Source organism: Podarcis vaucheri (genome assembly GCF_965113315.1).
Source record: "Podarcis vaucheri genome assembly, chromosome: 3".
NCBI classification, from domain to species: Eukaryota; Metazoa; Chordata; class Lepidosauria; order Squamata; family Lacertidae; genus Podarcis; species Podarcis vaucheri.
The window spans coordinates 28,165,406-28,181,986 of NC_138761.1; the positions used below are offsets into that span (position 1 = coordinate 28,165,406).

At 43.9% G+C, this 16,581-nt stretch overlaps 1 protein-coding gene and 1 long non-coding RNA gene across 4 annotated transcripts in view; both read left to right on the top strand.

The window, feature by feature from the left end:
* LOC309529784 overlaps window positions 1–16,581 on the top strand; it is a 760,251-nt gene that overhangs the window by 407,138 nt on the left and 336,532 nt on the right. The window lies entirely within an intron of this gene.
* Window positions 1–16,581, top strand: part of PROX1 (prospero homeobox 1) — a 76,853-nt gene that overhangs the window by 679 nt on the left and 59,593 nt on the right. For both annotated transcript variants that reach the window (XM_082217507.1, XM_082217508.1), the window contains exon 2: window positions 8,960–10,751. In XM_082217507.1, the coding sequence (XP_082073633.1) occupies window positions 9,027–10,751 (1,725 nt within the window). In that variant the 5' untranslated portion in view covers window positions 8,960–9,026. The remainder of the gene's footprint in view (window positions 1–8,959; window positions 10,752–16,581) is intronic.

Genomic DNA, 16,581 nt, shown 5'->3' on the forward strand with positions numbered 1-16,581 from the left:
CACTGATAACGGGGTTTGTTTTTTTTGCTTTTGCTATGCCCCAAACTCTAAAAGCTTCAGTACAGTCATCGCAATAGTTTGCCCAGTTGGAAAGGATAAGGTTTGATGTTGGAAATGTCTCTTCCCCCCCCCCCCTTTCCTGATTGTCTCTCTTCCGTTCTTTCTCCTCTCGACTTTTTTTATCGATGTTTCGTATAAAGGTTTTTTTTTTTTTTAAAAAAAAAGGTTGGGAGTGGGGAATGATTCGGCTTTGTATGAGTGTCTTTCCTGAGGCTGGCTTGCTTCCTTCTTCCACTCCCCCCCCCCCATCGCCCCGCCACCCCTTTCTCTCTCTCCAACTCCTGGTCTGGTCTTTCTTCTTTGTCTTGTTTATTAATCGCTGCCTTTCTTTTTGTCTCCTTCGATTTGCTTATCATTTGCATGCCCCTGACTTCTCATATCTCCCACCCCCACCTGCTGTATTTATAAATACGCGGAGAGAGGATTTGAGCAGGAGGGGTGGGGTGGGGGGGAAATGTATGGGTGTTTGAATACTTCTTTTTTGCGGGGGAGGGAGGACTGAGAAGGACGGGCTGGTGGACGGGAAAGGATGAGCTGGAAGGTTGCTTTAAAAAAACAAACAAACCAAAAACCCAGGGGTCAGGTTTTTAGGGCTAGGTTGCAGTCAGACTCACTTTTCCCTGGAGCTCCCGGATGGGCGTTTTAAGTTAGTTCCGAGGAAATCTATGAAAGGGCTTAATGGGTGGTGGGAAGTTTGATGGGGAGGAGATCCAGAAACGATCAGCGGCACGGTTGCGATCTCCTCCGTGTCTGCTCAAGAGTTCTTGCCTTGCTTGGTTTCTTTTCTCCCTTTCTCTCTCTCGGTGCTGCAAGTTGATCGGCTTGCCTTTGCCCTGCGCGCGTGTGACTTTTCTTTTCGAAAGAACGCTTCATTCTCGAGGAAGAATCTCGCCTCTCCGGAGCGCGCTTTCGCTCTTCCTCTCTCCACTCCCGGCCGGCTTCCTCTAGAGGCGTCGCTCCGCAGCACTTGAGCCGAAGTGCTTCCAAACTCGCGGATCGCGGCGGACTGGGGTTTTTTTTTGGGGGGGGTGCGCGCGCGCGATTTGGAGAGGTGGGGGTGCGGAAGGAGGAGAAATCTTTGCCCCCGTAACGGGACACTTTTCCCTTCCTCGTTTTTTTATTTATTCTTAGCTAGTTGGTGGGATTAGCTTCACTTGGCGCACAAACTCAATATGGCAAAGCTCCTCTACCCCTACCGCACCCCCTTCCCCCCTGCCGTGGTAGCGAAGATCTGGCTACAAACGGTGCCTGTCGGACGACTGTGCAAGTGTGTGCCTGGGTAGGGGGTGTGTGCGCGCGCGTAGGGGGGTACACGTGTATGTCTGGGTGCTTAAGTTTCAGCGTGCGCAAATAAAGGGGAAAGAGGCAAAGAGTTGCAAAGAAAAGTGCCCTCCAGCATGGGAGGCCGTGTCTTAAGAAGAAATAATGCCCGGCAGGTGGAGGGGGCGAGGGGGTTGTCTGGAGATCTGGAGACGGGGACGGGGGGAGCGAAGCGAGTCCCCAGTTGCAAAGCAGCGACCGAGCAGCAGTTTTGGCTCGCAAGCGGTTGTAACAGCCCCCGGTGGCCTCTTCTAACAAGGGCGGGCTGGCGGCGGCGGGAGAGGCTGCTGGTGCGCTTCTCTTTCTTTGCCTCCGCTTTGGCAAAGCTCTTGAAATTGTCCAAGGGGCGCTTCGCTCCAAGTGCGCATGGGCAGTGCCAGACAGGTGTGTTGTGTCAAGAAAGACAGGTGCAAGTTTCTCTCTCCCTCTCCCCCTCTGTTGATCCTCAGCACAACGACTGTTGATGAATTTATGGCGCTTTGTTAGGAGATGGGTCTCGCTGGGTAAGGGAGGGCGGGGGGAGAGAGAGAGAGAGAGAGAGACTTGGACCTCTCCTGACACGCTTGGAGGAGCATGGAAGGGGGAAAGTTGGCATTTGTTTTCATGAACTGGCAGGCTGATGCCATGCCTCTCATCTGCCTGGTTACTTGGAGATTTTATGAGATCACTTGATGGTGCTCCCCGTGGAAACAGAAAGGTCTTCAGTTAGGGAAAGTGCTTGTGAACAGTTTGATCCTGCACATGTCTATTCAGGAATAAATCCCAGTGTTTTCAGTGGGGCTTACTTCCAGGTAAGTGCGTGTAGGATTACGGCCTAAGGCGGCCTCCTTGGTCAGACAGAACCCTTCTAACATATATAGGGAACTCGTAAGTTCCCTAACAACCCATTTCTGGCAACGTTTGCTCAGAAATTAGCCCCACGAAAGTCAGTGAGGCTTACTTGAAAAGCAACTGAATAACTCCCTTTTAAACTACATGGGGCTCACTTCTGAGTGAACACGTTTAAGATTTGGCGGTAGGTCTCAAATCTTGAGGATACCTTTCCCATCTCCATCTGAGGACAGATTAGGTGTCGTTTGAGTCCAGAGCATGGATAAGGAAGGATTGAGCAGGCTTAGAATTCAAATAAAATAGATGGAAGGTAGTTTGAGTATTGGAAGAAGAATTGTGAACAGGCTATTGGATATTACTTTCTAGTACATCAAGTATGAAATGCCGCATATTTGACTTTTATCATTCCTCCCCTAATCTTCCCACAAATGCATGCCTCCAAAGCTGTAGGTTTGTAGCCTGCATTTGAATATACACGTACAAAGGATGGAAGTCTGTATGCATCCATTTGAGAGCCTGTAATTTCTTCCAAGTTAATGTTGTCTGCTAGGTTAGCGGAGGGCCACGTGGAATGAACTGTTAGATTAAAAATGGAGCACATTGTTTGGTCTTGTTTCCATTGCCTTGACAGGTCTGACCACTTTTGAAATGGATCTAGTTGCATTTGTATGTGTCTTTGATTATCATTTCTTTTGCTTAATCTGCTACCATGTATTTCATAGTTTACAACCCTGCAATGCCCTTGTCATTACCCATTTCACCTGCTTTTCCTTCCAAAGCTCATCTCTGGCAAATATAAAAGTTGCCATTTGAGTCCAACTATTGGAAGAACTTGAACTTTTTAAAATGTTGCTCGTAAGCCCATGTGCTTCACAGATTGCTGACAATGGAGATTGCAGACCACACATTCAAAGCAATAATCTAATACAAAACTTTGAACTGCAGTTCAAAATTGAAAGAAGGCCTCTCTGTCACCATTGGGGATTTATTTTAATGATCAGCTCAAAATTAAATTTCGTATATTTCAGATGGTTGGATATTGCTATTGGTGCTTTTTTTTTGCAGCACACTTTCCAAATGCACGAAAGTGTCAGGTGATGGATAACTTAATTGTGCTCTGTTACAAAAGCCTTGAGTGATTTTTTTCTGAGTATGTTTTGTGGGTGATTTGATTCAGTGTTCTGATTGGAGGTTCTATACCTTGATATAACTAAGAAAATCTGGGGTGAAACTACGGTAGGAATAAATGTGCAAGTTTTGATTTCGCTGGTGTGCTCTTTTTTTCTAGTGATTCTTTGAAGCACTGGCTTGTATGGAGAATATGCTGGCATGGCTTTGCCTTTTGTATATTGCTTACCCAAATAGTTTATTCATACGGAGTAACCTTTAGATGCATTTGTATAGGATGGCTCCCACCCTCCCCCCTCAAAAAAGATTTCTAACGCCAACAAAGCAATAAGATAGCAACTCCTTTTCGTCATCAGGACACTTTGTACTTTCTATATTATGTAGGAGTGAGAATGCTAAGCACCTCACAGCAGCTTCTTAATACCTTGCCAGATTGGTCCCCATGTGCCCATGATGCTACACAGTAGTTTCCCTTCCTTCCTTTAACTAAAGATGGGTCCTTAATTTGGTCCTTAATTATAATTTTTTTAACATAATGCCTTAATTTAAATGAAGCAGAAAAGAAGTAATTGATGCTAGAAATAACTATTACTTGTACTTCTAAATTCCTTCACAACATTTTAAAAAGATGGAGTATTGGACAGGAATGTGTCATCTATCTTACAAGTACTGAAAACATTGCCATTGGAAAAATGTTAATGTTGTATATCTCCCCCACCACCACCACCACCTTTTGTACTTCTCAGAAGTACAGTAAGGTGACTTAAAGTGGATCTGTACAATATAATGTTCTGTCGACATTTAACAACTTGCGTGTACCGCTTTCATTGTCTTACGCTCCTTAAACTATTATACCTAAACCCAGTGCAGTAAGGACACTTTCACTATCACATATTTCCCCCTTCAAAACATTTTTTTAGTTACATATGGAATATAATATTTATGGACCGTGGAAGAGAGACAATAACTGAGTTCTGTAAAAAGAACATACAGTTTCAAACTTTGCAGAATGATTTTTTTTCCTTTCAAATTTCTCATTCTCCAGTCTTCACCATCGGCAGCTTTGATTGAGAAACCGCACCAGATAATTCTGCGCTTCTTAAAGCAATTGATTTCTTTTACCAAAGTAAAAATGTTGTTCAACTTTTAGCTGTATCTGCTATTTAAATCATTCCCTTTCCCCCAAATCAATCCACTTTAGCCATATGGGAAAGCAGTTTAGTCTACACTATCTAAGGCGATTACTTTGCAGACAAGTCCATCGACGTTTCTATTTGAGCCATTCTAAACATTTCTGGATTGCACATCTAAGCAAGCTAATGTTTAGGGCTAAGGACTGGGATGCCTTAAGGTTGTATAGTCGACATGGTTTTGGAAAAAAAAAATGTGTTGCACCTTGTGGGCACCTAATCCTCTCCACGGGGTTTTTGTAAACTAAACGCCATGCATTTGCTACACTACACATAATTTCCCAGTATAGCATATTTGAGTGTTTGAGATGATGGTGAAGTGCAGGAGAGGACAGATTATAGATCAGCAAGGTGTGCGCTGCAGCCTGGGACCTCGCTAGAAGAGAACTAAGTCCGGTTTATGATACAGGCCATGGAATTGAGAAAAGGCGCTCTTTGCTTTCCATCTGTGAAAAACAGAGCTCACAATCAAGCCCTACATAATTTGAAGGTTCAGATAACAGAAGCCACACCAGGTCACCAGGTGAAGGGTCACTTGTAATGTATATTGAATTCAAAGTATCGTACTAAGCAACAGCATCTGTGTACATTGCAATCAAATTTAGGATTTCACTGATTTCTAGAATTTCATTGATCGTATATTCCAGAACAGAAATCTGTGAAAATCAAAGCAGTTTCCTTCCTCCCCTTAAAAATGAGAAAGGAGTACAGTCTATAAGTTGACCATCAGTTTGTCCTTCCATATATATATATATATATATATATATATATATATATATGCATGCACATCTTAATAGGAAAGACTTCATCATATCAAATGTGTGCGCTCTTGCTGACTCAGAATCTCACATTCTGCTGTATGCGGTATTCTGTTTCTCTCAGGATGTCAGTTCATGTTGGCATATTTTTTTTTTTGAAACCAAGAGGTTGAGCCACTGGCATTCTTTGGCTGCAGGAAAACACATCTCTCGTCATTTGGGCTGAAAGTTCAAAGCCGGAAATTCTGCTGTCTAAAAGCAGTTGTAGTAAGAGATGGCATCAGCTCAGAGGGTCAATGGGAGCAGAGGGCTAGAGCCCCAGGGAGAGTGGAGGGGGGCTTTGAGGAGAGGACTAATTGTGTCATTCATGAGCAGTCGCTCCTCAGGCTTGCTGTCTATTGAGCCAATGTGGTCTTCCCTTCTGGTGGCAGAACCGTAGGACAGAGCACTAGTCAGTACGCATACAAGAGACGAAAATGGATAGTGGATTCGTGACAGTGACCTTATGATAGCATTTCCTCGGTCAGTGCCATACACATGCACCAGGCCTGTCTGTCTGCTGGCCTCTCTCACACACGCAAATTATCATAGGATGCTGCAGTATACCAATTCAGACCATCGATTCATGGTCTGAATTATCTCCACACGCTAGTAATGGCTGCCCAGGGTTTCAGGCTGCCCTTCTCAGCGCTACCTGGAAACGCCATGGATCGAACCTGGAACCTTTGGCATGCAAAACGTGTCCTCTGCTGCCATGGAACCATGCCTCATCCCCTTGTCCTTGGCAGCAGTGCCGCGAGAAGGAAAAGAAGCGAAGGAAAGCTGGTTCTTCAAAAGGCGTATGTGTGGAGCCCTGTGGTTGGGTTTGTGGGTCAGTAGGAATGGACAGGAATTAAAATATACAAAGTGAAGAAAGACAGAAACCCTCAAATGGCTGCCAAATGGTTTGATTTCAGAGTCAAATGCCACTGCTTTACAGGCGAAGGTAACTACTCTCCCCCCCTCCTGTTGCTGCTACCTTAAGTGAAAACACTTGCAGCAATGTTGCAAATGCTCAGCCCCATTTTACACCTCATAGTATATTCCCTATAGTGAAACCTCTCTTTCATTACAGTGAAGCTCATGTTGATGAAGCACTTGGAGGATAGTCAGCAGCAGCCAGGCATTTTTTATCTGCTGATGCAAATGAGCTGCGGATCCAGTCCCTTCAAAGGACTTTTTCAGCGCTGCACATTTTTGCCCTTTACCTTCATGGAAGTGGTCATTCAGTTCTGCTTAACCTAAGGAGCAAAGGAGGTGTTGAGTTGTTCAGCTGAATCCCCCCCCCCATTAGAATAAACAGAATAGTGAATAAATGAGAGAGGGAGAAATGACACTTGCCAACTCCACAAAAGATTTGATAAGACCATTGCCACTATTATTCCCTGACTTATACCAATTCACAGCGAACTTCCTACATAGAAATAATAACTCTATGTAAACAAGCCTCCTGATTGATACTGATTATCCCAAGCTAAGCTTTGCTTCTTAGGCCTTCAGATAAATCCAGTTCTACCATGCCATCAAATATTAATTTATTTTCACTCATTGGAGAGAGAGAGAAAGAAAAAGAAAAAGAGACACTACTTTTTACTTTTGTTGTATATAAAATGATTGTGGAAAAATAGACTTATTGGTTTACATTCATCCAGCTATGCCAGGTCAATTGTTTATTTAGTTGTTATTATTATTATTATTATTATTATTATTATTATTATTATTACTACTACTACTACTATTACTACTACTACTACTACTACTACTACAGTATTTTGCATCCCTTGTGTGTGTATGTTTAAGTAGAATTTTTGACTAAAATACTAACAATTGTGATTGATTCTAGCTTCACAATTTATCTGAAAGAGAGTCTATATACCATTATCCTCTTTTGGGTGCAAAATGCAAGGAATGCAGACGAGCATCCTGCAGCTCGCGTGAAAGCAAAAATCTTTTAAAGAGTTCTTTTAGTAGGTGCAGAATATTTGGGTTGGGGGCACAGCCTTCAGATGATTAAAAACAAGAGCCATGGTTTTCATTCTTTCAAAAAGATTTTTCATTTTGCTGCTGCTGCTGCTGCTGCACTTACAAGCACTGTCTACACACTTGATTGTACAGATTATTTCATGCTGAAATTATGCTTATTTGCATGGGTAGTCATTCTTTAAAAACTAGCCACAGATGCAGTCCTAGGGAGCACGTAGATGTTTTTACAGGTGAACCGAAACAGATGGGAGCAGCTCCAAAAAGTCTGCGTGCTGCCTTTGGCAAGAGACCCTGTTATTGTGAAGATTGTGCTCTGTTAAGCAAACGTGAAGTTTAATATTAGATAAACACAGTATGGGGGGTGGGGGGGTGGGAATTAATTTTAACTTGGTATAGCTTTCAACATGAAGGCACCGGAAGAAGTCTGTAATGCCTCACATGCAATGTGAGTTTAGCATCACTAGTTAATGTCAAGAGGCATATATATATATATATATATATATATATATATATATATAGCAAGGAAATGTGTTATCTGTCTTCTTTTTTATTCTGTATTCCTAGGAAACAATGGTGGTTCCTATAAAAGAGAAGATATCTTCCTTTCTCATGCTGTTGATTGATGTTGTTTTCTTTCATGTCTCCATATTTTTCTTTCAGTCTTCCTCTCTCTCTGTGTGTGTGTGTTACAGGAAATAAGGTTCTGTGTATGCAAAATGTTGTATGTAAGAATGATTTCACTAGGCACCTGAGATATTATCTTTGGAAGCTGTTCTAAAGGACAGTGTCACAGTGCTGAAAATGCCCTGTTTCTGCTTATGCAAACACCTTGGTGCCATATATCATAGTTTATGAAATGTGAAAATATTCCAGTCATCAAAGGTGACAGGTTCTTTCCCCCTCCCCATTTAGAACAACACATTGGGATGTTTTTTAAAATGACACAATTTTGGTAACTTGTATAGACTAGGAAATATAGTAACCATTTTCTTTATATTAGTAATAGATCTATTTTTTTTTTAAAAAAGAACATTAAAAGCAAAATGTATTTCTCCCCTAAATTGTAGTTCCTATAACCATTTCTGAAATTTTGTGCAACCCAATCACTGTTTACATGCATCAAAATCCTCGTAAAAAAAAATAAATTCCAGTTTTTACTTTAGCCTGAAAACTGCTTTCACCTTCTTGCAATGAAATTGATTTTTCTTTAGTTCAAATTTGATATGGCTGTCTTGTTTAACAATAAGACCTACTTTCATCTTCTTTTGTAACATGTATCTCAATACCCTAAATTTAATCAATTGGTTGTCAGAGCCTGTGTTCTTCTAATCTACTGTTTCTTCTGAAGATAAACAGTATCATTTTAGGCATTTGTGCAAGAGAATCCTATATTACTGGTGCTTAAGCAGTCCCCCCCATCCCTCTCTTTCTCTCTCTCTCTTTTAAAAAAATCTTAATCCATCTTAAACCAGTGGAGCAGAAATATTTAAAATGTTTCATTTCAAGCAGAGTGCATAATAAATTGCAATAATTGTAATGTGCCATAAATCCCAGAGCCTATGCATTTTGCATTTGATTCAGGATTGAGGTCAGGAAATTTGGAGAAATTTAAAGAAAATGATTCATCAGTCCTTTTGTTCTGTTGGCCAGGGTCCCAGGATTCTTGAGCTGTGCCCAGCTGACAAGCTTTTGAAGATGGCACAATAACAGTCCAGTGATGCCTGACCATGACAGCACAGCCCTCTTAAGCAGGCAAACCAAGAGAAGAAGAGTTGACATTGGAGTGAAAAGGACGGTAGGGACAGCATCTGCATTTTTTGCAAAGGCGAGAGCGTCGTTTTTTAGTGCCATGAATCCCCAAGGTTCAGAGCAGGATGTTGAGTATTCAGTGGTGCAGCATGCAGATGGGGAGAAGTCAAATGTGCTCCGCAAGCTGCTGAAGAGGGCGAACTCCTACGAAGATGCCATGATGCCTTTTCCAGGAGCAACCATAATTTCCCAGCTGTTGAAAAATAACATGAACAAAAATGGTGGCACGGAGCCCAGTTTTCAAGCCAGTGGTCTCTCCAGCACAGGCTCAGAAGTGCATCAGGAGGATGTGTGCAGCAACTCTTCAAGAGACAGCCCCCAAGAGTGTCTTTCCCCTTTTGGCAGGCCTACCATGAGCCAGTTTGATATGGATCGGTTATGCGATGAGCACCTGAGAGCTAAGCGTGCCCGGGTTGAGAATATCATTCGGGGGATGAGCCATTCCCCCAGCGTGGCATTACGGGGCAATGAAAACGAAAGAGAGATGGCTCCGCAGTCCGTGAGTCCCCGGGAAAGTTACCGGGAGAATAAACGCAAGCAAAAGCTGCCTCAGCAGCAGCAGCAGAGCTTCCAGCAGCTGGTTTCGGCTCGGAAAGAACAGAAGCGAGAGGAGCGCAGACAGCTGAAACAGCAGCTGGAGGACATGCAGAAACAGCTGCGCCAGCTGCAGGAGAAGTTCTACCAAATCTATGACAGCACAGATTCGGAAAACGATGAAGACGCCGGCAACCTGTCCGAAGACAGCCTGCGCTCGGAAATGCTGGACGCCCGGGCCAGAGATTCGGTGGGCAGGTCAGATCATGAGATGTGCGAGCTGGACCCGGGGCAATTCATCGACCGCGCCCGAGCCCTGATCAGGGAGCAAGAGATAGCAGACAACAAGCCCAGAAAGGAAGGCCCCAAAGAGAAAGAACACGGGCCGCACTCTTTCCACCCGGAAGGCAAGCACCTGGCCGAGACCCTCAAGCAGGAGCTGAACACTGCCATGTCTCAGGTGGTGGACACTGTGGTCAAGGTTTTCTCATCCAAGCCCGCCCGCCAACTTCCTCAGGTCTTCCCGCCTCTCCAGATCCCCCAGGCCAGATTTGCTGTGAATGGGGAGAACCACAACTTCCACACAGCCAACCAGCGCCTCCAGTGCTTTGGTGATGTCATCATTCCAAATCCGCTAGACACCTTTGGCAATGTGCCACTGCCTAATTCCACAGACCAAACGGAAGCGCTGCCCCTAGTTGTCCGCAAGAATTCATCGGACCAGTCGGCCTCTGCCCCTCCTCCCGGCAGCCACCACCCAGCTCTCCATCAATCTCCACTGGCAGCTACCGCAGGCTTCACTTCCTCCTCTTTCCGCCACCCCTTCCCGCTACCCCTTATGGCCTACCCATTTCAGAATCCCTTAGGCGCTCCTTCTGCCTCCTTTCCAGGGAAAGACAGAGCTTCCCCAGAATCCTTAGATTTAACAAGGGAGACCACAAGTCTGAGGACCAAGATGTCATCGCACCACATGAACCACCACCCTTGCTCACCAGCACACCCTCCCAGCTCCGCTGAAAGCCTCTCTATATCTCTCATCAAGTCCGAGTGTGGTGACCTACAAGATATTTCCGAAATCTCACCTTACTCGGGGAGTGCGATATCCTTTACAATGCAAAGCCCACATTTTGCATGATGGGGTTTCTTTCGTTTGGTGGTAAGGGGTTAACTGATGGGCGGGAACAAGGGAAATGCCATGTGCATAAGGCCCTAAATTTCTCACAAAGTGGAGGAAAGGTAAACTATGCTTGTTCCGTTGTGGATCAATTCTGCGCAGTTCCTCACTGGCACAGTTTTAGGAGATAATTTCAATACAGGTGTGGGGAACCTCCAGATGGTACTGAACTACGACTCCCATCAGCCTCAGCTTGCCCGGTCAGGGATGATGGGAACTGTAGTTCAGGAGAATCTGGAGTCTCAAGGGTTCCCCATGCCTGATTTAAATGGGTTGTCTTCTAATGTTTGTCCATTAATCCTGATAGAAAATGATAGATTTCTGGATGTGAACATCTTGGTAATGTATATTGGGGGAGAAACCTCGTTATAACTATAACTGAAGCCATTAAAAAGATCCAAGTTTGGGAGAGAGAGGGCAAGTAGCCCCACTTCCCATTCTTCAATTCCTGACCTGTCAAACTGTACACATGATATCTGAGGCAGATCATAGGCAACTTTAAAAAAAGCAATTTTGAAGGCACTCCCAACCATAGCATTTCGGGCCTAAATTTGACATCTGCATAAGGGAACAAATGCAGGTGGCAGGTGGGGAGGGAGTCGCATTATTAGCCCATGACGAAGCAGAGCATCTACTTGGCTGTGATGTTCAAGCCAGCTTCATTGCTGTCTTTCCCCAATCTGACAGAACTCAGAAGGCAGCAAGGGGCTTTTATCACTTTCACGGGTAGAAGTTTCCCCTCGCGTGAATTCGACTGCTGTCAAAGGGAGGCAAGTTTTCCTGCTGAATAAGCCCAAACTTTTGGTACCCATGTCAGCTGCCTTGTCCAGCAGTGTGGAGCTTTTATTTGCGAGTGGTTCTATAGATATCTAAGTAACCCCTGCGCTAGTTAAAAAGTCGTCACCAAAGGCAGTGATGAGCCGGTAGGGAATTTTCCATAAGACCTGCTACTGTATTGTCCTGTTACCTTACTTTTGCTTTATCTTAAAAATTCAATAAATAAATAATTAAACAATAGCCACCCCCTTACAATCTAGTTCTGGAAGGGTTGTTTTTCCAGTTCCCTTCCTTTCCTATGCCTGCATCAAAATATCCTAGCCACACTGACAGGGATGTTCCTTCTCAAACTGTTTCCAAAGCTCCAGTGTTCACTAGCAGACAAATAACGTCGCTTATGTGTTTATTTTGTTGGCTGGAGTTCTGCAGGCATAGATATGTCATCCCACCCTATACATACTTACCTGGGAGCAGGCCCCATCCAACACAACAAACCTTTCTTCTGAGCAGAAATGTGTAGGATTGCGCTGAGAGGGATGGAGTTTCTTTTCCGGGTAAAACTTCCACATTAAAGCCGAAACGATATTTCCCAATTTCGGGAGGGGAAAAAACCTGGGGAAATTTTCAAATTTGGATGCCAAAACAAGAAAGAAAGAAACAGAAAGAAATTGACTTGTGATACTCAAAACCAGAAGGCTTCTGAGAATCTGATGTGGGGTGGGGGAAAATAATTTCAGATCAAATCCAAACGTCTTATTTTCTTAAGCAATCCTAGTGAGCCTGCATGTTAACAGTACCTTTGCTGCATCTCTCCCAAAGGACAAGTGATGCATTTGTAGATCTCCTAACTTATTTTCTCAAGTGGGTAAACAAAGCAAGCACAAAAGAAGATAGAGATACAGGTACTGCTGTATTTAAGCTAAATCAAGTCCTTCCCCGCCCCCCTTTCCTTCTGATCGGAGTCCCGTTCTCGGCTCTTGTGCAGCTGCCGGGTATGCATGGTTAACCTCTGCTCAGCCATACACAGAAATCTTTTGTCCTAACATACAAAAAGCAAATCATTTGGCAAAGCTTGAGAGTATAATTAGATATAAGACTTCAGCTGGATTAATCTTTTAGGGCATGTCTTCTTCTTTTCCTCCATCCTTAAAAGAAAGAAGAAAGAATCCCCCACAATTTCGAAGCCTTAAATAATATTTAGTTGAGGGGAATGACACTGTTTTCTCTCTTTCCTTTTTAATCTAAGAAAGATGATTATATTTTCATAATGGCTTTCAGTCACTGGCCTACCAATCCTATGCATGTTCACTTAGAAGGAAGATATTTCGAGTTCACTGGGATTTGCTTTCCAGGAACTATGCTAGGATTGTGACTCTGGTTCTATTTAGTTTTTTTATAAAATTGCCCAGTCCCTACCATCAAATGTCTACCTCAGGGTATATAGGGATGTCTTCAGATAAACTGAAATGGGCCATTTTATTGAAGGCCACATAAAATCTGCCCTGTCTTCAACAGAGGACTTGAAATAAAGGCTAAACTGATCATCTGAAATTAGATAGTCCATTGCAGAATACGGCTGACCTAAGTAGGCTTAGCTTCACCTACTTGGAAAGGAAGCTGTTGTAAATAGATAACTGTCTTCACCCTTGTGCAATCATAGCAGTACTGGTATGGTTACTGTCAATTGTCCAAGATGGTGGTGGGATCTGCTGAAAGTCTATACATGTTTTTCTTAAATATACACAAGGTGTTTTTTTATAATTATTATTGCAGAATCATTTGCTTCAGCCAGAATAATTCCAAACGTATTTTGCTTCCAAATTGGTTTAAGCGAAAGTTTTAATGGTCATGAAGAAAATGCTTTTACAATGCTTTGTTCTAGGCAATTGATAGGAGGGATTGAGATCCTGTCCCTACAAACCCTTTCACAAGCCCCACTCACTTAATGTTTCTTCAGCATTGTAGGATTTGGTCTGTGGAAGCTTTCGGCATTAGTGCACTGGCTAAGACTGAACTTTGGATGGCAGTTAAGTGTCTTTGAATGTTATTCTTGGGTAGAGGGGTACGAAGATTGAGCTGGGCTTATTCTGCATTAAGCCTCAAGGGATATGAAGAGAACTGGACTGGGAGTTTCTGATGTTAATTGTGGAGATGGAATAGGAATGTTTAGAATGGCCTTGCCCAACCTGGTGGTTGAGTGAACTGTATAGCCCATGCACTGTTCACACAACACGTTTCCCTGCATTGCTAGTAATAGGGACCCATTCACGGGAGTCATTCTGCTCTGGGAATCAGCCATACATTCCACTGGGAATCAGTGGAAAGAGCCACTGTAGGGAAGGAAGTGAACAGAACCTGAGTGGAAAGAGGGTCTTAGTGGAAAAGAAACCCAGAACACAAGGAGTGATGGATTCACTTCCAACCTCTTTCGGCTGGCTGTTGTAAAATTGTAAAGCAAACATAGCAGGAGCCCATGAAGCAGGTGTCAGAAATAAGCAATAAAATCAAAACTGTGAAAATACAGCCAACTGTGGCCCACCAGTCATCTCTGTTCGGCCCTTGAAAAAACCAGGCCACACCCACAACCAGGCCACACCCCTTACCAGGTGATTCCACATCTCCTTAAGTGCTTTTGCCTGGCTGGGATGTGTTGAGCTGTGATAATGTCTCTGGCTTGCCTGGATGGAGAAGTGTGTGAGGAAAACCCACCTTCTCTGCTGTGAGCGTGCCCCAGTCCTGCCATGCCCATGGCAGCAGTGGTGTGTGCCCATGACAGAGGAGGCAGGGACATGGTTGCTGCGGGGGCATGACAGTGGCAGTGCGTGGTGCACCCCTCAGGCCCAGGTCTGCCACCTGAGGTGGCTGCCCCACATCACCCCATGGGCCCTGCATGTGAGAATGTAGAAACCTCTGTCTTTTGGATAGACTGCTGTACAAGGTAAGAGTCGCATCCTTTGCCATGCCAGCTTTTCTTTCTGGAAGGAAAGTTTCCCACCCATGGTCTAAAATATATAAACTATTAATACAGCATTCTGTGACTCTGCCTTGATGCAGTTCTCCTCATAGTTACTGAAGGTATCTCTTTAATTTACGACTACCAGTTGCTTTCAGTGAGACTCTCCTGATATATGTAGCCCCTTAATTGCTTTCTTCATATTTCTGGAACTACCATTGTGTGTGATTTTTGTTTGTTTTAATCTTTCCTCCTTTCCTGTTATTATTATCATTATTATTATTTATTCCTACGTTTGTATAGTGCTTCCAAGCATTCAGATCACTTCACGTGTATCTTCTAGTTGCAGTCCTCACAACAGCCCTGTGAATTAAGCTAGTATTATTGTTCTCAAACCCGTAAAATGGGGGGTGAGGCAGAGACTTGCCTAAACCCAACTAGCAAGATCACAGGCAGATGCAAACTGAGATCTTCCTGATTCATAGCTTCTCTTATCCACTGTGCTCTGGACAATCTTGACTAGGTTCTTTGCCCTTCTCACATTTTCATAGCTTGGAACTTTTGGAGAAATTGAGATCTTCAGACCCCCTTCCCCACTGACACTGTTACAGCTTGGGGAGTTAATTTGTGAAATCAGATTTTAACTGGGGCTTATCCTTTTCTCCATTGATTGCATCTTTTCTTAGACATCCCAGAAAAAGTCCCATTCACATGATACATCTGGGGATATATCAGATTTGAATCTCTGAAGAGAGTCTGCATGCAGGCAAGCTGTGCAAGCATAAGCTCTGGCCATACATTAAATTCTGTTTCCTCCACCCCATCCCATCCGTGTGCTCATATCCTCAGATATCCTCTATGGACAGCCATAAAGATTGCTTGACTACCCTGCTGCTATTCCAGTCCTAAAGATGTTACTCAAAATGCAGGGGACTTTGTGCACTTGGCTATGAAACTGCAAAGCTTTCATCATAATATTCACCTGGGTCTGGATACCTTCCTCTTTTTGCTGCCTGCCTGGGTCTGCCAGTACGGGGTATTTGACACCTAGTACACCCAACATGCAGCTGATGGACCATATTCATCATGGCAGGTCACCAACAGTGTAGGCCTGCTTGGTGGCTACTGCCTCTGTCAGCCTGACGGCCTCCATGCATTATGGACTACAATTCCCATCAGCCCCAGCTAGCACATCCAATGGGAGCTTGGCAAAGTGTTTCTACTTTCTGTGGTCCCCAGTGGAGGATTCAGTTGGAGCTGCTTACATGGGACTCCCAGTTTCCTCCTGTCCAGGTGCTGATCTTCCCCACTTCACCATGATCACAGGAATTAGCATCACCCAGACCATTAATTTGGCCTGTATGTAAGAGGCATGCCAATCAAACAAACAAACAAAAATGTCAGACGCAGCCCACAGCCCTTGTTCAGTAGAAAATCTTGCACACACACACACACACACCCTGTTGGTGCTGGCTGCAAGTATATTTCAAAAGCTATTGTATTTCCACTGGGGGCCACCACTACATCTAGAATTTGCTGCTCTTCTTATTTTCTCACAGCTGCCTGTTTGTCTATGTTATCTGGAATCCATCGTAGGCAAAACCAAACGGGGGAGAGAGAGAGAGGCATGTGAAGGTCTGTTTGTTCTCGACCAGGTTTTTGTTTTTGTTCCTCTTTATTTCACATGGCTGAATATTCCGATATAAAGAATCTTAAGAGCAGCCGTTCTTCTTCCCTTTGGAACAGAAAGCAACATCTGTTTCCTTGGAGAATCCATCCAGGATAAGAGCACAAGCCTTGCAGATAAGAGCCAAGTTCAGGTTTTGGTAGCGAAAGCCCTTCCTGGTATTTTTGTTTTGTTTTTGCTTTAGTTCCCAAATACATCTCGCTCTTCCCGTAAAAGGCGTCTAACCATTATCCTCCTTGTTTGAGGGCGAAAGGAGAGAGTTAATGTTTGTATGCTGCATTAAACAAGATGAGAAGATGCACCTGCAGCCAGAGTTCCTGCCTTGTTCGCGAATGTAT